Source organism: Monodelphis domestica, chromosome 5 (genome assembly GCF_027887165.1).
Source record: "Monodelphis domestica isolate mMonDom1 chromosome 5, mMonDom1.pri, whole genome shotgun sequence".
Classification (NCBI taxonomy): domain Eukaryota; kingdom Metazoa; phylum Chordata; class Mammalia; order Didelphimorphia; family Didelphidae; genus Monodelphis; species Monodelphis domestica.
Window position 1 is genome coordinate 12,985,674 of NC_077231.1, and position 25,065 is coordinate 13,010,738.

The 25,065-nt window shown below is 45.5% G+C and overlaps 1 protein-coding gene across 3 annotated transcripts in view; it reads right to left on the minus strand.

The window, feature by feature from the left end:
* Positions 1-408: 408 nt before the first annotated feature.
* The window catches only part of ATXN10 (ataxin 10), an 81,117-nt gene continuing 56,460 nt past the window's right edge, over positions 409-25,065 (minus strand). For 2 of the 3 annotated variants that reach the window (XM_056797619.1, XM_056797618.1), the window contains 3 exons: positions 8,267-8,330; positions 1,739-1,925; positions 409-625 (listed from right to left, as the gene is read on the minus strand). In XM_056797619.1, coding sequence (XP_056653597.1) covers positions 619-625; positions 1,739-1,925; positions 8,267-8,330 — 258 coding nt within the window. In that variant the 3' untranslated portion in view covers positions 409-618. Of the gene's footprint in view, positions 626-1,738; positions 1,926-8,208; positions 8,331-25,065 lie in introns of all 3 variants that reach the window. The other variant, XM_056797620.1, reaches the window with a different exon arrangement.

Here is a 25,065-nt window from a genome sequence, read left to right on the forward strand (position 1 = left end):
GAGGAGGAAGCAGCCGGAGGTGAAGGCACTCTCCCGGCGGCATCTCTCGCAGCACAAACAGCCCCAGTTCGACTCAGTTGTTTCTGCGGCCTAGAAAGGCCAAATTTGATGCTCGGGATGCTGGAAGGCCCATGGCTGGGGCTGGCCCTCCCTGGCGGGCCCCTCTTCGGCAGTCTTAACCCGAAGCGGCCGGGCCTCGTCTCTGCGATCCCGGTATTTGGGGCATCTTGCCCCCCGCTCGTAGAGCAGCCCAGAGGACTCAACCTTCCACATGAGGTCAGAAACCTCAATCAGCCCCTTGAATCTCTGCCCGTCATTCCAACCAGCAGTGATGAAGAAGAGCTCAGATTTGGGAGAGATGAGGAGAGGGGTGCTCAGAACCCCCAGGAGGGTAAGGAGAAAGGGGCAGAAACAACAGAAAGCTTTATTATCCGATGGCAAATCGAAGGCAGAAACTGCCTAATGGGCCATGTGCCTGACATCTGTAGCACATCAGGACCCACAATCCTCAGATTCTAGGCCTTCTTGGCTTTGAACTAGTCAGATAGTCTTCAGATCCTTGTCCCTTCATGTCCTGCACATCCCACGAAGCCAGGAGCCAAGAGTCAGGTGGTAGGATTATTCACTAAGTGATGGGGAGAAAAGAAATCCTATTAGCACCCCTGGCTCAGACCCTTTTCTAAAAGCAAACCTTCTCAATTAAAAAACTCTACAAAAGCTTCATCCCTACTGATCATGACTGCACTTCTTCCTTTACAGGATTGTTGGCCGAATAAACTAGGGCATGTGAAGGTTAAAAAATTTTGATAAACAGGATTCAGAGAGAGTTAGGATGGCTTGCATGAGCAGATGCAAGACATGAAGAGAAAAATCTATACCATAATTAACGTACATAAAGCCACAAAATGGTCAGATTGGTAGAGTGACCAATTGTGAGTTTGGCAGAGGATGGACTCCAGGTGAGGAGGAGGACATACCCGGTGGGTCTGTGGGGAAGGGGGAGGTGCTGCTTCACTGTGGTTCTTTGTTCTAAGGGAGGGCCCTGTGGGATGGGGAGGTTACCAGAAAAGCCGGCAACTCACACACTCAAGAAGCAGCAGCATCGACAAAACGTGGCTGGAAAAAGTAAAACAAATTTCTATAAAATTGGAGTGAAATTTTTTTTTCTGAAAGTGGCAATGTGTTACTTTCAGAGTTTAACAAAATCTAGGTTGCATAACTGACCATTCATTCCACTTGATGGCCAACCTTCTTTTCACTAGATTTGGGTTCGTGTTGATGTGGGTAATTCTTCCATCCATGCCCTGTCCTCCTATCAACCTATAGACAGGAGGACTATACAAGCCTGGGGAGTCTCTTCTAAATCATTTGATGCTCTCTGGTGCAGTCAAGCCTCAAGACCAGGACTATCCTGGGCTGGTCATACACCCTCTTAAGCCTCTCACCTAAGAAGTTTTGGTTTGCAGGATACATCCCATACCCACCAAATCCCTGCTTTTCAGCACCAAACAAAGACAAATGTTTGAATTAATTTGAAAGGCCACTTTTAGACTCTCTGGGAAATGGCCCATTATGTGGAGGAAGGTGGGCTGCAGAGCTCCCTCCACTACTCCCAGTGGCCTTCCTTCCTTCCTCTGTGCATTGATGGAGCTCAATCGTGGGGAGCTCTGTGTCTGGTCACCTTCAGAGGGCTTCCCACTGCTGCAGGGACCGGGAGACTTTCCTTTTGGTTGCTTACCCACCAGAAGCTTTTCTTGTGGATCTCAGAGTAAGCTTCCTATCTTGTTGTTCAACTTCTAGACCCATTTTCTTCAACATGGCTGTATCTGCCAGGCCGTGATTTTCCATCTTTGCAATTAATTCTTGGTTTCTCTTATTCTGCTCAGTCAGATTTCGAATGGCATACACTACCCACTGATTCAGAACTGGCCAACAGAGTTAAGGAATTGACAACAGCCATATATCCCCACCATATAAACCCCAGGAAGACATGAATGCATGAGGAAGGCTACTCAGGAGGTCCTCCAACTTTATTGGGAATGTATGACCTGGTGGGTTCCTGCTCTATTCCTCTGACACTTCCATCTTCCCTTTTGATCCTTCACTCCCGAGAGGGTAGGGACTGTTTACTGATTGTTGCTTACACTAAATGTTTGTCAAATCCACCCTCAGACACTTACTGTGTGACTCTGGGCAAGTCACTGAACTGTCTGCCTTAGTCTCATCTGAAAAGCGGGGATTAGAACACCACCTACCTCCCAGGGTTGTTGTGAGGATCAAAGGAGATAATATATGTAAAGTGTTCAGCACAGTGCCAGGCACATAATGATTTTATATACATACATATAGATATATTTTTTCCATATATATAAAATATTTCTCATATATGTATATATATGGGAATCCAGATTGGCTGGAGCATTAAAGAAAGGGTTCTCTCCACTGGCTCCAGAACACTGAATGAAGTTCTCTTCACTCCTTCAGACTAAGTGAGGCTCTTCCCATTTCATATAAAAATATGGTTGAGAAGTATGAGCAACCTGGTGTATGACAAAGGACAAAATGTTTCCTCTCCCTTAGCTTCAATTTCCTGTTCTGTAAAATAGGGATAACTGTGCACTGCCTATCTCCCATCAAAAAAGTTAATGTTATTTTGGGAGAACTCTCATAGAGATAGGGAGACTGCTAGAGAGGCCACAACTTAGTCATGACTAAAAGAGATAACCTGGTTAGGAACTGAAGGTGTAGTCAGACGTTGGACAAATGGATAGAACTACTAAGGCTTGAAGTGGGAAATTTTCTCCCTTTCTAAACTGGTCTTCAAGAGACAAAGTGGATCTGCTTGGAAATCAGGCCAATCTAGGGGTCCAGTCATTCTGGTTGTAGGAATGCCTTTCTGAAATGTGGTGGACCGGGAAGTGGGCCCAGTCCTACCAACAGAACCCTCACCCCTCCATGACTTGACACCTTCAAGGTGTGAGGGGTCAGGTCTGATTTTCACAGATGATACAAGTTTTTGCGCCTTTTGCCCACAGGCCATTTTTACAAAGCATCCAGGCTAAGATGCTTTGCCTCACAGCAGCCCCTCCATTCAGGGTGACCACCTTAGCAACAGGAGCCCAGATTCTGGGCCTCCAGGATGGTTGTTGTCGTTTTCAAAGGTCACTAGTCTTTCTTGGTGATTTGGGCCCTCAACAAGAACCTTCAGAGAGCCATGTGCAGACCCTGCTGGACCTTGGGGTCACAGGGGAGAAGAGCAAGTCCCAGTCAATATTCACTTATCACCCTTGTTCCTTCCCTTTCTAAAGAGACAGAGAGAAAGAAAGGAGAAAGAGAGAAAATAAAACATTTCCAGTCTACCAAGGGTAGAAGAGCTGTGCTGTTTTGAGGTTGCTATGGTGACAACAAACAGGACAGCAGCTCAGCCCCAAGCCAGCCAGCACCCTAGGAGCTGCCTCCTTGTCCAGCTCCTATGCAGGGAGTGGAAGGGAAGTTAGGCAGCAAAGATGCCAGGGCACTGAGGCCCCAAGTCCTACTCTCTGGAAGCAGATAATTAGTTCAACTTCTCTCCACAGCTGCTCTGCTCATCTCTATTTCTCTTCTACTTATTTTGGACATGTTTCAACCATCCCCTCTTCTTACTTTTTGTTTTCTTTCTTTTAAAAATTATTTCAGAAGGGGGCAGCTGGATGGCTCAGTGGATTGAGAGCCAGGCCTAGAGATGGGAGGTCCTGGGTTCAAATTTGGCCTCCAATACTTCCCAGCTGGATGACCCTGGACAAATCACTTCACCCCCCACTGCCTAGCCCTTTTTGCTCTTCTGCCTTGGAACCAATACTAAGTATTGATTCTAAGATGAAAGGTAAAGGTTTTTAAAAGTAAAATAAAAATTATTTCAGTAGATCTCTCACTATGTATGCCCTCCCTCCCTAACTCTTCTTGCTTCCAAACTGGGAGGATGGAAAGCCACACTATCCTCCTGGATGTGCCCAGGAACACTGTTTCCTATTTTGGTGATGTCCAAGAGTGTCCTATCGAACTTGATGCCTTGCGTCCAGCACTCCTCTGCTGGTGGAGAGCTGGGAAGCAGGGTTTAGCTAGAATTGTGGTAAATCAATATGTTGACCAAAGTGATTTGTCTTTGACTCTATGCAGACATGCTTTTCTGGTTCTGCTCACTCCCCTCCTGCATTGATTTATTCAGGCCTTCCAAGTTTCTCTCAAACAATGCCTTTCAGCATTTCTTATGCTACGAAAATATTCCAATATATACCTATTCCACCCGTTTATTCAGCTGTTCATGGCTGAAAGGCCAGGGTGGATCGCCAGAGGATGAATTCAGAAGGTGGGTGCTTAATCTGGTAAAAAGTTCAGCACAAAGCCTTAGAATGAGTTGAGGTCAGGGATAGACACTAAGAACCATGAAAGAACTGGGAGGGTTTTTTGAGCCATATTCAGGAAAGGAAGAAGCACAGATAAAGGAATGGGACCATAATCTGCGGACTAAAGCTATTCAAGACTGACTTACCTTTTGTTTTCCCTGCTAATGAGAGTGATCTTTGCCTTTGACAAAAAATAATGAGCCAGGAGTGAATACCCCAGTTAAGTGAGGAGAGGGAGTCCTTAGCTGCAGTTGGACCCTAACCCTCTGTACCAATCCACAGGGGCATGGGGCTGGGGCAGAGAGGGAGGGGTAGCACAATGATCTCACCAAGAAGGCATGAGAACCGGGAGAGAGCAGGATCAAAGAAATCATGACCAGAGAGATGGTCCACTGGTAAGGAAATCAAAGAGAGTCAGGAAGAATAAGCAGGGGGTAGCCCTGGAAAGTCCAGGGGTCAGAAGCTAGACCATAGAGTATGTATGGGAGGGGAAGAAATGGCAGCCCCCGAAAGCAGTGGCCCACTGAGGGGGAGTCCAATGGAGACCTGATAAATTCTGCACTAGTGCCGAGTGTTCTATCCATGCTGCAGTTAAGTTGGCCTCTTTGCTAGTCTAGATGAGGAGTTCTTAACCTGGGGCTCAAGAATGTTCAAAAGCTAAACTTCATTATTGCTTTTCTCTATAACTCTCTGTATATTCATTCTAAGCACTTAAAAATCTTATCCTGAGGGGGCAGCTGGGTAGCTCAGTGTGTTGAGAGCTAGGCCTAGAGATGGGAGGTCCTAGGTTCAAATCTGGCCTCAGACACTTCCCAGTTGTGTGACCCTGGGCAAGTCACTTGACCCCCATTGCCTAGCCCTTACCACTCTTCTGCCTTGGAGCCAATACACAGTATTGACTCCAAGACGGAAGGTAAGGGTTTAAAAAAAAAAATCTTATCCTGAGAAAAGGCTCAAAAGCAGGTGTCCCACAAAGGGCCACAGTCAAAACCTTTCCAGTGTGGCAGAACCTCCCTGCCATGGCCTTTAAGGACTTCCCGGGTGCCTTGAGACCCAAGGACTCCCTTTTCCAGCTGCTTGTTAGAACATGTCTCATCTCATTCCCTGCTACATGAGGATCCTGCAGAGATGAGGGCAACAGCACTCCTGTCCTCTTAGGTTCAGCATCTCCAGCACGGCAGGGTTTCTGGGCCACTCTACTCTGGACTTAATCCCCTCTGTCAGGGTCTTTCCTAACACGTGGCCCCCTGAGGCAGCTACAGAGCTCAAAAGGTTCTCAGAGGCAAGCAGAGCCTAAGATGAGAGGCCAAGATGCAACTGTTCGGACACCATCATAGCAGCTTCACTCCATGGAGAATTCTTCTGAGAGTTCCTCCAAACCACATCAAGCCCATCCCATTACCTAATCCTGAATTGTTTAGTAACAATTGTTCCTGATCTGTCTTGGTCTGGCTGCTACTGGGGAGCCAAGTATATACACCTGGCTTCCCCTTAAGACAATTAGCCCACATGATAGAACTGTTTGTCTAACAGCTGACGACTCAGGGAAAGTTCAAGGTCTTCTCCCAAGGAGGGTCCTGAAAGCCTAGAACTCTCCATCATGGCTGCCCCAGATCTGGGCCCTCGTCCAGGGTCCAAACCTGAGCCCTTTGTTTGGAGGAGCCAACTGAAGAACATCACCAGGTGCACATTTCAATCCCCATTCTCTGGAGAAAACAACAATATTGTAGCTAAATGGAACACTGGTTCCCTGAAAAGGTTCCCTCAGTTACCTCTCCTGTACAAAAGCCACTGAAAACACGATTTCATGGGAAACTTGGTTGCCCAGCCCACAGATCTCTTGAGTATATCTGTCTTCTCTGCTGACCCCAGAGCCCAAGCCTACAGGTCTATGTGAGATGATTTAGAGAACCACTGGTACTATAGAAAACAATCACCTTCCAGCAAAGGAGGTGGCTGTTCATCAAGCTGTAGATCTCCAGGCTCGGTCCTGTACCCCAACCCAAAGCCTATCTCATTCGGATGCCATAGAGGTGTCTCAGGTTCAATACACCTTTGCCTCTTGCAAACTTCCCCATTTCTGTCAAAAATACCATCTTGACCCTTGGTCTCCCTCATCCCCCAAAACATCTCACTATTATACCTTCCCAGCATCTCTTGCACCTATTCCCTTCTCCCTAACCTCACAGATACTAGGGTAGTTAGACCCATACTGCTTCTTGCCTCAATCACCACTCAAGTCCATCCCCATCCCAGTCCATCTCCTATGGAGGTGCCAAAAAAAATTCCCTAGAGAGTGGATCAGACTACATCAACAGTAGATCAGTCAACTCCCGTGGCTTTCAATTACCCAAGCTGGCCCCAAGCTACCTGTTTAGCCTCAGTGAACAACTTTCAAACTAGCCTTCTTTTCATCTTGTATCCACAAGGAATGCATACCTCTCTTACTTAGGGGAGCCTCTTTTTCCTTTAACATGTAATCCTGACACCATCTTTGGCATGAAGCCATTTCTAGTTTCCCAACTACATGTGCCCTATCTACATGGACAGGGATAGTTGGCATTTCTGTCTTTTATCTGCAGCATACAAACTGGCATGTGTTTATGGATTGATTCATAAATGCTCATAGAATTGACAAATTAGAAAAGGGTTGACTTGTATTGCTATCAAATGAAGGTCTCCTCTTGTGAATGTTGCCTTTCATAAAAAAAAAGAAAAAGAAAAAGGAGAAGGAAAAAACACCCTTTTTTGTTTTCATCCTCATTCACCAAACAAAACAAAACCCCAAACCCACATCAAGGCCCACTGATCAAAAAGGAAATGGGAAAGGAAAAAAGGACACACATTTCAAATAAAGTTCAGCTGGTTTCTGTTTAGGAACAACAGCATTGAGTCCTGGTCACCACCAGGAAACCAACAAATAAGAAATCAGCCCTGTTTGGGGGGGGGGGGGTGCTGAAAGGTTCCCATGGCAACAACAACTCTCTCATCACTCAAATGGACATGAGTTTTCACCAGCCTAGTCCAAAGAGGCCAGGCCAGGAGCCTCCAAAGCTTGGCTTCATCTCTTGTTGCTGGCCAGCTGCCCCCACCATGGGACGATGTTCTTGCCCCATCACTCCCTCTTTCTGGACCTTCAGGGGAATGCTCATTGGGTCTTACCACCCTGACTGAGCTCCCCGGGAGTGGTGGAGAGTGGATTGGAGGGCCAAATGTATCGCTGGCAATAGCAACAGAGCTCAAATTCATGTTTATACCCACCAGCCGACTCCTAAATTCCCAATCTCTCTGAGAGTGACCTGAGCCACCTTAGCCCTTTCTATTTCACACATGGAAGGAATGCTAACCAAGAAATGCCCTTTAGCATCTTCCTCTGCTACCCCTACCTCCAAAGATGCCCTCAAAGTCCCCGCTGGCATAGAAAACGTCTCTAGGAAGAAGTATAGAATAGAGTGTGGGCCTGGCCCAGAGAACTGAGGTCCAGCACTTGGGACTCATTTCCAGGAGACTGGCTAAAGTTTTGACCTTTGGAAACTTTAGTAAAGGATCTATCATGTGGTGGAAAGCACTGGCTTTAGGGTCCAAGGACATGGGTCAGACCCTAGCTCTGCCCCTTTCTGTCTGTCCCATCTCTAAAAGTGAGATTTTTCCTCTAAGATTAATTCTAAATCTATGATTCTGTGGAATGGCAGGAGGGTGTCTATTTCCCCTATGGTCTATCTTTCACTTATTCAGTTAATAAATGTTTACTGAGAGCCTAGCAAATATGGAGTATTTAGCAGGGGAGACATGACGTGTGTGCAAACAATAAATGAGCCACACACACCTGAGTAGCCACAGAGGGAGAAATACAGATAGGCCTCCACCTCCTCTAGGAAGGATACAGGGATTATTATCATCGATGCTGCAGCTGTCCAGAATCAGGGGAATACCATCTAATTGGTACACCTAAACAGACAGACAAAGAGAACCAGTTAGTGTTAAAAACCATTCTGGGAATATTCAAATTTTAAACCAGAAATGTAAACCATTTGGATACTTTTCTGTGAATCTGATGGCTCCTGCCCATGAGACAGCACAGAGGTGGACATTTTCATAAAACTCAACAACTGAAAATAGACATGAAAACAAACTAGCCATTTCCCAATTTCAGGCTAAAATCCCATCGGCTATGATGAGGATAAGAGGGAGGTAGATTCCATGAATAAGTTTTTAACTGGGTTTACCCCAAGATACAAAATTCTGCCCAAGCTCTTCTGCTGCGCTTCCCTTCAGTTAGGACCTAGCCCTAAATCATGCCCTTCCGGCAGGTCCTACCAAACAGGTTGGCAGCTTCAGAGCTTCACCTGGACACCCAAATCTGGGCAGAACACCTCATCCTCCCCCTCTCTCAACTCCCACCACAAATATGGCTGCTCCTCAGGCAAAGTTTGTTTGCAGGTTCAGCAATGACAAAAGCCATTTCTTTTTTTTTTTTTTAACCCTTTACCTTCTGTCTTAGAATCAATACTGTGTATTGGTACCAAGGCAGAAGAGTGGTAAGGGCTAGGCAATGGGGGTAAGTGACTTGCTCAAGGTCACCCAGCTGGGAAGTGTCTGAAGCCAAATTTGAACCTAGGACCTCCCATCTCTAGGTCTGACTCTCAGTTCACTGAGCCACCCAGTTGCCCCTAAAAGCCATTTCTAATAGCAAAAAGTTGGTTAGAAACAGCCCAGACTGGATAATCCATGAAAATGAAGTCCCAGGCCTAGGCATAGAGGACCTTTTTGTTTCTGCAACTTCTGTTATCAGTAACTTGGATCAAAGTAGAGATGGCTGGCTTGCCAAACAAGAGACATCAGACACGATCAGAGAAGATATAAACCAGCAAAGTTCTGTACTTGGATCTAAGACGTCCACTAAGCTAGGTCAGAAAGGGGGTGATATGCCTATGATGGCCAACGAGAAGACAGGTAAGGGTTTTTCATGGAATGCTGATCAGCAGCATTGAGAAGGGTAGCCCTGGGGAAGCCTCATCTAAAAGGGTACATTCCATTCAGGCCATCACTCTTTAGGAAAGACTCAGATGAATGAGGCTAACATTCAGCACAGGATGACTTGGATGACAAAGGGCCCAGAGAACAGGCCCTTGCCTGGAGAATGGTGAGTCAGCCAGGGCTCCCCTTATTCTGGGAATGACCTTGAGTCTGGGGGTCTGACTCCTGTCTCCACAGTAAGGATCTTAATAATTCTTTCCAGCTTTTGATCTTGCTAGCCTAACAAGACAGGCATCAACACCATCAAAGGGATTCTATTTGACTGGTCCAGGGTCACACAAGGACCCAGAAATTTTTAAACCCAAGTCTTTGAAAAACAGACCTCAGGCTGTTTTCTCTTCTACCCTCTATGCTCCTAGCATGTGTCTTAGCTTTTAGGGCTCAGGAAACGCCTGCTCTTTTTGCATTAAGTGAACATGTACTGTTCTTGAAAAAAAAAAACATTTTTTTCTTTTTGCAAATGAAAAACTGAAATTATAGTTTTAAACTCTGGAAAAGAAAATGTTCATTCCTTGAAATTTCAGATGCTGGGGACATGCAAATGGGTAAAGCTTTCTTTGCAAGCAAATTGAGTCAACACTTTGTAATCTGAGATTTCAGCCATCGGGTATCATGGATTAACAGAGGGATGGATGCTTGGCAGTGGTGGTGGTAAGGACAAGACTGTGGTTGCCCAAAGAGGATGCTCTCATGGAGAATATTCATGAAAACAACCACATTATGAAAGAATCTCAAAGAAAAATGTATGGCCAGTTCAGGCGCAGACTGTCAGAGCAGTAGAGGAGTATAGAAAGGTTTTTGTGAAGGTCCCTCTTCCCAAAAGAAGAAGCCAAGGTTCAGAGACAGAGACTGGTCCAAGGCCCTGAAATGAGTCCTGGGCTGGGTTCACAGTCCAGAATAAGATGGAAGGTCAGTCAGCAGTCAGGCCACCAGTGGCTTTGGAAAAGACAAGAGAGAGATAAATTCACAAGACCCAGAGGGCATTGTCCCTGTCGAAAGGGGAGAGGCCATGAACCATGTTTGGTCATTGTGCTTCAATGTAACTAATTTCCTTTGTAATCTCATCTATTTTATCTTTTGCATTTAAAGACTTGATTCTGAGAAGCAGGCTTCATCAAAGAGCCTGTTCAAGAGGCTCAGAACCCACCCAAAAGGGGAAGAGGACCTGAGCTTCCTAGAGGAAGGAAGGCAGCCCCTGCAAGCTGAGAGGCATTGGCATATGCACTGAGTCACAGGGCCCTAATTCAATAGGTTAAGTAAAGGGAAGGCCTGGATAACTGAAGCCTTAGTGTCCTTCTGGTCTGATAGGCAGGCAGAGTCAATGATGCAGTGAGACTTGGATGGGCGGTCAGGGGACAGGGAAGGCACTAGCCCCCTGTGGGCCTCAGTCTCTTCCACTGTAAAATGAAGTACTGCCTGGGATTAAATGGTCTCTGAGGTCTTTTCCCATTCCAAGGGTCTTCTTAGAGGACCTCTCTGGTTGGCCAGTGCAGCCAGTAGAGAGGAATGGCCCACCCAAGGGAAAACCCCTTGGCTGTTCAAGCTGCTGTCTGTTCACACATCATAAAACAAATGAGTTGTTTGTTGCTCTGCCTAACAAGCTGAGAATTGATTATAGGCCCATAATGAATGAGTCATGGGTTATATTACATCTGAAGGAGTCAAACTCTGTCAACACTTCTATAAGGGCAGCACATTTGATCAAAGGCCAAAGCCTGGCTTCAGCCAGTTTAACACATATCTCTGGAATGGAAGGACAGATCTCTGGATGACTACCATCTAGATCAGCTTCTCCTCTGTCAAATGGAAGGTCACCAAGGGCCTTTCCCTGTTCCACTGACACTGGATGCTCCTTAGGATGATCTCTCTTTCAGTACTGACCTTCGTGTATTCTGTGCAACACAGTCTCCAAGTCTGGACTTGAAATCATTGTCTGCTTAGGCAGGATTGGACGTCAGTTCTCCAGCTTATAAACTGGGGGCTTTGGGTAACTAATTCACTGTGTCTAAGCCTCCAAAAGAGATCGTCTGTAAACCTTTACCAGCCATTGACTATGAGGCCCTATGAGAAGGGGCTCAAAAAAGGCAAAAATAGATCCAGTTCTGAAGACCCTCATAGTTTGATGGGAGGAATAACACACACAAACTACACAGATCATCTCTGATGGAAGGCAGGTTCACAGAGGAGTGAAGGTGAGACAGCCATTTGTGAGAACCCACCTAGGGGCTTTGGTGAACTGGAGACTCAATGGAAGTGACTGTGGCAGCCAGATTTTAACATCAGGACCTTTCCTCTTGCTTAACATTCAGGGACTTGAATCCTCCCTTTTTGGTGGCTTGTAGAGTTTCTTCTTTGGCCTGAAAGCTCTGGATTTTGGCTGTAATGTTCTGAAGAGTTTAGACTTGGGGGTTTCTTTGAGGAGGTGACCTGGGGATTCTAGTTTCACTTGGTCCATTCATCTAAGTGTATAAGATCTAACAGATCTAGACAGTTTTCATGTCTGGGTTTTTTTTTTGTCTTGAAGCTAGTTTAATTATTCTTAAATTATCTCTCTTTAATCTGTTTTCCAAGACAATTGTTTTAACTACCTGTCATTTACTTCTACTTTCTTCTGTCTGGAGTTTCTATATGTCTCATTCCCTCATGGAGTAATTTGTCTTCTAGATGGTCCACTTTAATTTTTGGAGAGTTTGTGGAATCTGGAGGTGCCCCATATGGGTCTGGGACCTCTTGCCCTGCTGCTGCACAGTTTATCTGGGGACTGGAGGGCTTCCTCCTCTCGGTGTGCTCCAGTATCCACACACTTCCCCAGGCCACTCTGTTGAAGGAGGCTGTGATTTGGAGAGGATTTCCTCACCATCAGGACTCTGTCAGGCATATTTTCTAGTTTGGTTTGGAGAAGTCACTTGTGCTCCTTCCTTTGCTCCCCAATCATAATGATTTAACATTCTTCATTGAAGTCACTGTCAGAAAGGAAATCCTAACAGGTGCCAAAAGGAGTCCAGTGCCCTGCACAAAACAGTGGCTTGAGAGTTATCAATAGATGTTCAGTCATTCATAAGAAAAGCCCAAGTCCTGTTGGCTTGAGGCTATTTTTCATCTGGGGTTTTGATCTTTGCCACAGAATTCCATCACATTGATTCTAGGTGGGATCTTGGACACCAATTCATTCCTTTTAACAGAGGGAGAAAGAGGCAGGGGGTGCTTACAGCAGAGGTAGCCCCCTGCTCTTCTGTCAGTGAGGGCAGAGACAACTAAGTGCCACCATGAAGGCATGAAGGATGAAGGAGAGAGAGCCCTCCAATCCTCTCCCTTGGAGGGACGGGAGCTAGGTCTCCTATCTTTGAAGCTCCAGCACCTTGAATCAGTAGAGGAGCTCAAGTCCTTGGGCCCTTTGCTCTTGGCACCCACCACACAAAGGCTGGTCATGCTTTGCTCAGAGGACTGCTAAACTGCCCCTGTCCAACCCCCATGTGCCACCAGGCATTATTAGCCTCATTCCACTCCAAGTGGGAGAGGGCATTTAAGGGCTGTAGTCCAGGATGGGGCCTCCCTTGATGTTGACACCACCTTTTTACCACAAGGTAAAGCAAAGAAGCAGAAGCCAACAGCATTCCCCCAACCTTGACTTTTCACCTGCCTTGTCCTTTCTGCCAGAGGATTAGTCAGCCAACCTCACCTGGCAATGAGGGGCTCAAAGGAGCAGATAAAAATCTAACATTTTCAGGTAACACTAAGAGAAAGGGGATGGAAGGCAGCAATTTGTTCCCCACTAGCTTGAGTAAACATCATTTCCCCAGCCCTTGCAAAGCCAGGGGAGCCACTGATAAGTGGGATTGACTGAAGAGAACATGGGAGTTGTCAGGACCAGGCTGTCTAGGCCCATCTGTACTAACACATACCTAGCATTATCTGAACAAGAAAAATAACCTTCAGAGTCCATCCCAGAAAGCTCTGCATTCCAGCTCTGCCCCTTGGGCTGTGATTTCCCACCATAATGCATCATCTCTACCATCATACTTCAGAGCTTGAACAAACAAAAAGCCCTGGCTCTCAGCAGCTCAAACCATTCTGTCTTTCGTTTGGAACCTGGGGCCTACTAAGTCTTTCGTTTGATTCCTAGTCCTTCGACAGCCAAGCTTGGGCTTGGGATGAGCCACTAATACAGGAAAGGGGGAAAGGAGGAATGGAAGGGAGACCTGGCCAGGCCAGTCCCACATCCATTTGTTTCTAAAGTAGGCTTTCTGGGTGTGCAGGGACAGGTCAGAGGAAAAGGAAAGGGGGCTGGGATGAAAACCCCCACTCCCAGAGTACCTCTATCCTCTAGCAAGGGGAGGGACTAGGCCTATCAGTGCTTTAAAATTTTTTAATATATACTTTATTTTCCCAATTACACACAACAATAATTTTCACTATACATCTTCTGAATTTATAAGATCCAAACTGTCTCCCTTCCCTCCTCTATCCAAGAGATGATAAGCAATTTGACCTAGGTTGTACATGTACTATCATGTAAAACTTACTTCCATATTGGTTGTTGTTGTAAGAGAATACTCATATAAAACCAAACCCCAAATAAAAACACAAATAAACTAAAGTGAAAAATTGCATGCTTTGATCTGCATTCTGGCTCCAACAGTTCTCTGGAGGTGGAAAACGTACTTTGTCATAAGCAGGACTATCCAGGCTTAACCCATACACTGATTAAGTGCCCACTGGGCACCAGTGCCCATGCCAAGAACTGGGGAAGATGTTCAATAAAGAAGGCATCTCCGCCCTCTAGGGCAAAGGTCCCCAAATTATGGCCCCCTGAGGCCATTTATCCTGCCCCCACCGCACTTCCAGAAGGGGCACCTCTTTCACTGGTGGTCAGTGTCGTTCACACTCAGTACTACTTCCGTTGACATAATACTTTGCTTGGTGCCAATAATCCTTTGCATCAGCATGGTGAGCAGTGATCTAGGGGAGGGGATTCCGCACTGTGTGTATGGCTGCCCCATATAGTGGTGGCAGTGATGGGCCTGTACAAGGTGTGACAGGCCCATCCCAGCCAGGGCTTTAGCCTCTGCTATCCCAGACAGCAGTATGCAGATTTGTTCATAGTTTTTTTTATAGTCCAGCCTTCCAATGGTCTGAGGGACAGTGAACTGGCTCCCTGTGTAAAGTTTGGGGACCTCTGCTCTAGGGGCATAAATACACAATGAATCTAAACAAAGTGGGTAGACTTACTTGGGAGGCACAAAGTGTCCTGAGTGGTAAAGGATGTGAGAACCATGGGAAGGAGGCACAGGGAGCCCCTTCAGCCTGAGGTAGTACAGAAGCCATGGGGGCCCTGCCTAACATGAGGTTGGAAATGAGAGGCAGAGCAATCTGGGATTGGAATTGGATTAAAATATAACTGGGAAACAAATGGTCAACAAGGTCAATATATAATAGAACATTAATAATATTATATTGTAAATCAAGTCGGCAAACAGCCTGTAGGAATCCTTGTATATGGATTAGTATACTCCATTTCTATAATAGTTTGGCACCCTAGTTTATGACATCTCAAAGAGTCATCTGTCAGTCAGAAAACACACATTTATTAAGCACCTACTGTGTGCCAAGCACTGGGCTATGCTCTGTGGTTGCAAAAAGAGGGAAGCCACAGTCCCTTTTCCTCCAAGAGCTCTCAGTCTAATGGAAGAGACAACATAGGCAAGTGATACATCCATGGGATAAATTGGAGAAAATCATCTGAAGGAAAGCACTAGAATTAAGAGGGACTGGGAAAAGCTTTTGATTGAAGGGGAAACCTGGAGGCAGAAGGGAGAGCACTAGAAGCCTGAGCACTGTGTCTAGAGATGGAGGGTCTTGTTTGAGGGTTGCCAGGAAGCCAGGGTCCTTGGATCAAAGAGTACACGAGGAGGAATAATGTAGGCAAAGACCAGAAAGGCAGAAGGATCTAGATTATAGAGGGCTGTAAAAGCCAAAAACAGGATTCAATCATGGAGGTGTTAGTGAGCCACTGGGGTTGACTGACCAGGAATGTGGTCAGCCCTCCACTTGGGAAAGGTTGTTTTGGGAGTTGAATGGATCTAGTCTGAGACATCTACTAGGCAGCTAGCAATTCGAGACTGGAGGACATGAGAGGTTAAGGGCTAGACAAGTTGTTGACCTGAAAGTTATTATTGAATCCATGGGAGCTGAGGAGCCCACCAAGTGAGATATTGTGCCTACTGACCTGTAGTGAAGGGGAATTTCTAGCTTTTGGGTGACTCATTGTGATGCTCCTTGGACAGCTCAACACAAGGCCCCCATAAGTGAAACCAGCAGGGTCAAGGGCTGCTCACCAACACCAACACCCCTGGGAGGCACTCAGCCTCCATGGGTGCCAGTCACAATCATGGCAGTTTCAAAGTTTTCCTGCTTCACAGCTGTCCCATTCAGAACTCACAGTCACTGAAGCCCCAACATTTGCAAACATTCTGCACTTTTAAGAGAACCACAAGTTCTGCTCATGCATCTCAGGGAAGTTCTCCACTAGAGAACCATCATAGAGCTACTTATCTAAGTAAGTATCCAAGGCCACCCATCAGGCAAGGGCAGGGCAAAAAGGACCCTGAATCCTCAATTAGGACCTTCCAGGATCCTAATCAGACTTCATCTTGGCCTTTGGCTTTGGCTCCTCTGGTTCTTGGCATCTTCCCTCCGAATGTCCTTTCCATCTTTCCACATACATCTTGTAATCACTTTGCTATTAAAAGTCCATCTCCCTCCCTGGCAGGCAGGATCCTTGGGGTGGGAGCCTGGCCTTTGCATTTGGGTTGCCAACAATGAGCACAGTAGGACCCAAATAAATGCTTGTACACCAAGGGAGGAAAAGAAATTAAAACAGGCTAGACCAAACTATAAACGGTTTTAAATGCCAAAAACATCTTTCTGTTCTGACTAGAGATAATAGTGAAGTCACTGGCATTCACTGAGTAGGGGAGTGACATGGCCAAACCAATGGAAGATCAATGGGGTGGAGAATATGCTGGTGAAGGAAGTAGAGGCTCAGCACTGTTACCACAGCCCAGGAAAGAGATGATTGGGGCTTTATGAGGACAGTAGTCAAGAGGATGTGAACAAGGGTGTTGTGGAACTGGAACAGAAAAGACTTGGCATATGACAGGATATGACAGCAGAGAGAGAGGGAGGGATGGACAACCAGAAGGAAGTAGGAAAGACAGGTAGAGGAGTGTAGTGAGGACTGGAGGAGAGAGAATGAGTTCTCCTCTAAACACACTGAAGGGGATGCACTTATGGGATACCCAAGTACTGATGTCCAGCAGTCAGCCAGCATGCAAGACTAGCTCAGGTGAGAGGCCAGGGCTAGACAGAGTTGGGAGCCATCTGCAAAGAATTAGTATGGAAAGCTGTGGGAGCCATGAGGTCACTAAGAGAAGTGGAGAGAGAGAAGAGGACCCAAGGCTGAGCCTGGAGGCAGGACAAGGATCTCATGGCAGAATCAGGTATCCAGAAAGATAAACAAACCAGGAAGAAAAGAATCAAGGAAGAAGGAAGGGTGTCACTGGGTCCAGCTTTTTCATTGTTACAGGTAAGGAAAATGAGCACCCAAGAGAAAGTGACTTACTCAGTGTGAGTCTGGGCATGGGCAATAGTGTCAATTTGGATTTTTTTACTCAAAGAAGGAAGGGTGGAAAGGAAAAGAGGGAGGAGGGGAAAAAAAAGAGGGAAGGGGAAGAAAAAAGGGAGAGAAAGAAGGAAACAAATGAGGGATGGAAGGAAAAGGAAAGGAGGGAAGGGAGAGAGGGAGAAAGGGAGAAAGGGAAAGGAATGGAGGAAACAAGGGAGGAAGGAAAGAGAGAGGAAGAATGGAAGAATGAAATCTTGTATTAAGGTGTTCATTTCCTACTTATGAAAACATTACACTTTGTACAGTACTAAAGCATGGAAGATCAACCTGTTCCTAAGCTCCAATCCCCTCCAAATGTCTACTCTTGATGACTGATGCCATTCAGAAAGGTGCTCTCAGTGTAACATTTATTTTTCTCTTCCAATTTTTAAATATTTTCTCAGTTTTGAACATTGTTTTTTGACATTTTTTAATAGAAGTTTTCTCCCTCCCTTACCTTGACCCCCACTCAAGGTGGTGAATAGTCTGATATAGGTTATATCTATATTTTCATGTAACATATTTCTGTATTACTCATGTCATGATAGACAGAAGTCATGTATCACACATACAACAGAAATATCATGAAAAAAAATACAGTGGAAGATGGCATGCTTTGATCTGTACTCAGATTCCAACAGTTCCTTCTTTGGCTATAGACAACATTTTCATCATGAGTCTTGTGGTTACCTTGGAGACCTGCTTTGCTGATAATAGTTTAGTCTTTCACAGTTGATCACCATATAATATTCCTATTACTGTATGCATTGCTCTCCTGGTTCTGCTTGTTTCAGAGTGTAACACTGGCTAATGAGGAGATGTCAAGGGAATCCAGTCGAGGGAATCCAGATTCGGCCAACCCTAGCTCTCATTTTTTCTGCAGTGATTCTGAAACCTTCCCCCACTCAGCTGGCATTGGTTTGGTCCTACTCCCCACCTATGTTGTGTTTCTAGAGCTGCCTCTATGACTCTAAGGGCTAGAGAGCAGAAGCCCTTCTGCTGTTTTTATCAGCCAATCGTCTCAGGTCCATAAGCCTCCCGTGGTGTCATTCATTCATTTAGAATGTCATTCATCCAGTTAGAGAAAGCAAGAAGAAAAGTGCAATCAGAGTCCAACTCAGAGAAACCATTTAAAATTATTTTTTCATGATCTACTTTTTCCACAAAATGAGAAAGGTGATTTCATCCAATTTCAGACTTGGAAGCAAAGGAAAAAGGCCAATTACTTCCCATCTCCATGAGTCTCCACTTGGAGATAACTTCAGGTGGTGGTTCCTTACACATGGTTAAGACCTTTGCTCCTGCCCCATCAGGAGCACAAACTCTGGGGAAAAGTCAGAGCCAGTTCTTCATCCTCCCATCAGAGTCCAGACCCTGGCCCATTGCTAATGCATAAGGACATGGGGAAGTTCATCTGGAAGAGCATGTGCAAACAGACCTGGGACGACATCGTTAAGCCCAGATCTGTTTTCACAAGAACATCTGACCTGATATTAAGCACCGTGATGGGGAAACAATGCAAAGACTCCCTCTGAAAGACAGGCTGGGCACAGGGTTGGCCATTTCTGGGCTCAGCAGGAAAACACCCTCACCCAAACTAAACAGTAACCTGGTTAAACGTGAGGCTGAGCGGAGCTGAACACATTAATCATCAGACAGGAAAATAAAGGAAAATATGCAAGCTATCTCTCAACTGTTTACCGCTTCTGTTTTTCTTGGAACAGAAATACATTTTCTATATTAGATGAACCTGTAAAAAACACATACCTGGTCAAAGAGCTGAACACATTCTCTGTATCAGGAGCATGAAACATGGAATATTCCATCATCCTGCAGGAATTCTGGGTTCACCAAGGTCCATGCACCCCCCCGCCTCCAGCTATGGTAACAACGACATAACAGAAACCAAACAGAGTGCGTGTGCTCAGCACTGCTCAGTGGATCACCTGGCAAAGGGCCAGCTGGCTCCCAACCTGACAGAGCCTGTCGACCTTCAGAGAGGAACTGCTTTTAGGGATGGAGACAATCAGGGTTAGGGTTTGACTAGAAAGGCAGAGACCAACCCAAGGAACTTCAAACACACAAACCATTGAAAGACAGACAGAGAGAAAAAAAAAACACACAGCCATATCGACAAACACAGGCAGGTCACTGTTTAACACATCATGTTGACACTTTTCTAATTATAATCCCAAGGCCTAAGAGAAACTTCCCTTTCTATAGTACGCTAAAGTTTACAAAGAGCTTTCATAACAGGAAAGGGGGAATAAGCATCTATTAAGCACCCAATGTATACCAAGCACTGTGCTAAATGTTCTACAAATACAATCTCATTTCATAAGGGTCATTTTTAAAGAAAAGGAAACCAAGGTTCAGGGTCATACTTATGTTGACATATTTTGTAAGTAATGAAGCTAGGATTTGAATCCAGGTCTCCCAACTTCAAGTTTAGCATTTTTTCTACTTCAGATCAAACTACTGATAATAGATTGTTTGTATGGTGTTCAGATTTTATAAAATGTCTATATATTATATTTTCTGACTTGACCCTTGGGGACTAAATGAGTATAGGAATAAAAATCCCCAATTTTATTTATTTATTTAAAACCCTTACTTTCTATATTAGAATCAATATTAAATATCAGTTCTAAGGCAAAAGAGTGGTAAGGGCTGGACAAGTTGATTAAGTGATTTATTCAGAATCACACATGTAGGAGGTGTCTGAGGTCAGATTTGAACCAAGGACCTCCATAGTGGATTCACGACTGGCTCTCTATCCACTGTGCCTACCTAGCCCCCAAATCCCTAATTTTCAGGACATAAGAGTGTCAAAGAAAGTAACTTGATAGACAGAAATGAGCACCAGATTTTCAATCAGGAGACCCAAGTTCATATCCTGCCTCTGCTACTGAGTGAACCTGTGTGAACCTGAATGAGTGACTTCCCTGCTGCAAGTCTCAGTTTTCTTCTCTGTAAAATGAAGGGGATGGACAAGATGATCTTCGGTCCAAAGTGCCTTTAAGTGGATATTCTATAAGTAGTGGTTTAGAGATCTAAATAATGGGAGAACTAGAAATTGTTCAAGGGTAGGTAGAGCTAATATAATAAAATGACAACACTACCCAAACTAACTTATTTGTTAAGGTCTATGTCAATTAGACTACCGGGGTGTATGGGGTGCTCAGGGAGGGGTAGTATCTCTGGTATGGACAATTTTTCAGTGCCCTCAAGACTGTCTATGGGCCATTAAAACCCACCACCACTCCCTTGCTATCCTCTGACGGTGACACTCTCATAAAAGATAAAAAAGGCATCAGCAACAGGTGGAAAGAACACTTCAGTCAGCTTCTCAACCAACCCTTTTCAGTCGACCAAAGTGCCCTTGACCAGATCCCCCAAAACCGCTCCATTGAACAACTTGACATCCCTCCTTCAATAGAGGAAGTCCAAAAAGCCATTAAACAAATGAGTGCAGGCAAGGCACCCGGTAAAGACGGGATCCCAACTGAGGTGTACAATGCCTTAAATGGAAAGGCGCTCCAGGCATTCCACATAGTGCTGACCAGCATATGGGAAGAGGAAGACATGCCCCCAGAACTCAGAGATGCCTCCATCGTAGCCCTATACAAGAACAAAGGCTCACGAGCAGCCTATGACAACTACAGAGGCATCTCACTACTCTCCACTGCCGGAAAGATCCCCGTCCGTGTTATACTCAACAGACTCCTGTCATCTGTTTCAGAGCAGAACCTGCCTGAATCACAATGTGGCTTCTGACCAGATCGCAGCACCATCGACATGGTCTTCACGGTGAGGCAAATGCAGGAAAAATGCCTTGAGCAGAACCTGAGTCTCTACATTGTCTTCATAAACCTGACAAAGGCGTTCGACACAGTGAAGAGGGATGCATTGTGGGTGATCCTCAGCAAGCTCGGTTGCCCAGCAAAATTCGTCACTCTTTCATGTCGACATGACAGGGGAAGTCCTATCTGGTGGAGAGACTTCCGATTGCTTCAACATCTCTAATGGCTCACTATTCGACCTTCGCCGCCTGACTGCAAAAACAAAGACAACAGAGAGGCTCATCCTGGAAGCTCTCTTTGCAGATGACTGTGCTCTCATGGCCCACCAAGAAAATCATCTCCAAACCATTGTGGACAGATTCTCCACCTCAACAAAACTGTTTGGCCTGACTATCAGCCTCAGCAAAACAGAGGTGCTGTTCCAACCCATACCAGGGAGGCCAACGAACCAGCCGTGCATTAAAATCAACAGCACGCAGTTTTCTAACGTCAACACTTTCAAGTACCTGGGCAGCACCATCGCCAACGACGGGTCCCTAGACCACGAGATTAATGCCAGGATCCAAAAGGCCAGCCAGGCACTCGGGCGGCTGCGCTGCAAAGTCCTCCAACACAGCGGTGTAAGCACTGCGACGAAGCTCAAAGTGTACAACGCAGTGGTCCTCAGCTCGCTCCTGTATGGTGTGAGACATGGACACTGTACCGGAAGCACATGAAACAGCTGGAGCAATTCCACCAACGCTCCCTCCGGTCAATCATGAGGATCCGATGGCAGGACCGAATCACCAACCAGGAAGTCCTCGACAGAGCCAACTCCACCAGCATCCAAGTAATGGTCCTCAAAACCCAGCTACGATGGTCTGGACACATCATCCGCATGGACCCACAGCGAATACCAAGACAGGTATTCTATGGTGAACTGTCAGCTGGACTCAGGAAACAAGGCCAACCAAAGAAAGGATTCAAGGATCAGCTAAAGTCCAACTTGAAGTGGACTGGCATGACATCAAAGCAACTAGAACTCGCTGCCTCTGACAGAAGCAGCTGGCGAACCCACATTCACCAGGCCGCCACCACCTTTGAAGATGAGCGACGTCGACGTCTTGCCGCTGCGCGTGAACGCTGACACCAGGCCACACCCGCACCTCCCGTAACAACTGGCGTCCCAGGCCCCATGTGCCACAAACTTTGTGCCTCAGCCTTTGGACTTCAAAGCCACATGAGGGTACATCAATAGATGATAACGCACAAAGACAATCGTCACTCTCGGTCACCGAGAGACTACCACTATACCAATTAGACTACCAAAGAATCACTTTATAACGCTAGGAAAATCCTAACAAAATTCATCCAGAGGAACAAAAGGTCAAGAATATTGAAGGAATAAATTAAAAACAGGAAGGGAACCTAACCACTAAAATTCACATTCTCCACAAAGCTGTAATCCTCTAAACAACCTGATCCTGAGGAAGAAATGGAGAGGGTAAACATTAGACTTGATTAGGGATACAATATTAGTGCTGCCCAGTCATTTCAGTCATGTCAGAATCTTTAAGACCCCATTTGGGGTTTTCTTGGCAAAGACCTTGGAGTGGTTTGCTCATTCCTTTTCCAAGAACACAATATACAAAAGCAAGTGATCTCAACTACTGGGGCAAGAACTCACTGTGACAAAAACTGTAGAGAAAACTTAAAAGGAATCTTGTCGAAATCTAGGCACAGACCAACATCTTACACTGTATACCACGACAAGCTTCAAGTGGGTGCATAATTTAGACATAAAAATATGACAATCATAAATTAGAGCAACATGGAAGAAACTTTCTGTTGGATCTATGGATAGGGGAAGAGTTCATGGCTAAACAAGAGACAGTGGGGGTCACAGAAAGTAAAATGGATGATTTTGATTACATAATTTTTAGGAAGTTTTTACACAAAAACCAAATGAGGTAGGAAGTTGGGGGGGGCAGGCTTTGCAGCAAATTTCTCTAATAAAAGTCTCATTTACAATACATATATAGGGAAAATGAGTAAAAAAATAAAAGGTATTCTCCAATTAGTCAAAGGATATGACTAAGAAATTTTTAAATGAGGCAATCTAAGCTATTGATGACTATCTAAAAAAATGTTCCAAATAACTAATAATCAGTGAAATACAAATTAAAACAACCTTATGGTACCATCTCATACACATTAGATTGGCTAAATTGACAAAAGGAAAATGACAAATGCTGAAGGGGCTATAGGAAAACAGGAACACTTACATGGCTCGTGGAACAATCAATTTGGAACTGTGCCCAAAAAAGCAATTCTGCTACTAGGATTATATTCCAAAGAGATAAAAGAAGGAAATAACTCTCATGTACAAAAGTAGTTAGAGCGGCTATTTTTGTGTTGGCAAAAAATTGGGAACTGATACTCATCAATTGGGGAATGGTTGGATAGTTTATGGTCTATGTGAAAGAATATGATTGGTTCTAAGAAATAATGAAGGAGATGGTTTTAGAGCAACCTGGGAAGATGTGTGTGAACAGATGCAAAGTGCAGGAAGCAGAGCCAGGAGGACAATTTACATAAAAAAGAAAGTCATCATGACCTGCTTTGAAAGACTTAGGAATTCTGATCAACACAATAAGCCAAGCTTAATACCTGAGGACTTGGGGTGAAAGGTGCTGCCCACCTCCGGATGGCAGACTGAAGCAAGTGTCTATGTACATGTCTGTAAGGTCTGACTATAGCTAAAGTGGGAACTGGTTTTACTTGACTATACATGCGTGTGTTTTTTGTTTTTTCCCCCTTGATTTCTCAATGGATGGGGGGGTGGAAGGAAAAGATGGGGGTTGGAAAGAGACCATGGAACTGAAAATAAAGATGAATTTTTAAAAAAGCTTAAAAAGTCAAGAAGCTCAGCCCCAACCCCATCTCAGTTTATCTCTTGGGGACCCAAGTTGGAAGCTACTGCTTTGAGCCTAGGGGCCTTTGAAAGAAGTTGATTCTAGAGGGAAATGACCAAGTGACTGACTATCCCATTGGCTTGAAGTGACCGATGCTTTCTCTGGAGTAGAACAAGTGTCTAAAGTTTATGGTGCTCATCATTTCTTCCCTCTATTTAATGAATAGCTTTGACAGAAATCCAAAAACATCACAAAATCTTTGAGGTAAAAAACAAAACTATTCTTTCCTCTAAGTCTGCCTTTGGTGGCCAAGTTCCCTCCTCTCCTGGGCCTTCATTTCCTCCTCTGTAAGATGAAGGGGTTGGGCTCGATGGTCTCTTGGGTCTCTGCTAGCTCTAGGACTGTGGGTCCCTCTGGATGCAACTGGCCCAGACCCTTGGAAATGATCCCAGCCCAGGCTCTGCCCACTCTCACTGGGTAGGCAACATAGACATGTGCTGAGCTTTGGGGGGACTCCCCCCAGATTAGGGTTTCTTTTATACTCAGAAGGCACCACCCCCCAAGTCCCACTAAAATGCACAAAACTTGTTTCTGTGATAAAAAAAAAGACCATGAGATGGCAAGGAGGCTCTGGTTCTCTCTTCTAAAATGGGAGCAGATCCTACGTGCACTCTCTCCAAGAGGCTTCAGAGTGTGATTCACCAAGGCCACAGTTCCATGTTTATGCAGAATAAAAACAGCTAAAGAATAACTAAGTGTCACTGTTCTCAGGCCCTGCCATGTTGGGGTTTTTCCACTCTGGGTCTTAATGTCTTGCAACATCACGTTCCAGCTGTCCCCTGTAGGAACCATGGAGGCTGACAGTGGGCAGGGGGCCAGGGTTCCCAGATCCCATGGGAAAAACGGGATAGCCAGCCTAGGCTCTGTGCTCACCCATGGCACCTGGTACCAGCTCCCACATCCTATATCCCTAGTGACTCGCCTTTTCTGTGCCCAGGAGCCATTTGTGTGGCCTCCTGAGTGCACCCTGCCTGGCCTGCCTGAGTACCTCAGGGTCTATGATAGAGAAACAGGAGTAAGAGCAAAGTGAGCAGAGAAGGAGGAGGGGTACCACGGGCTCAGCACCCCCACCCCAGAGACTCCTCTCAAAGAGTTCCAAACTTGGGTCAGGAGACCCTCCTCAGGCAAGTCCCTTCCCTGGGCTCCTGGGTTAGATGGGCAGTACCAGACTGTGACCTCAGAGTCCTTGTCCCTAGCTCTCGGTCCTCTTGGCTTTTCTGTCCCAG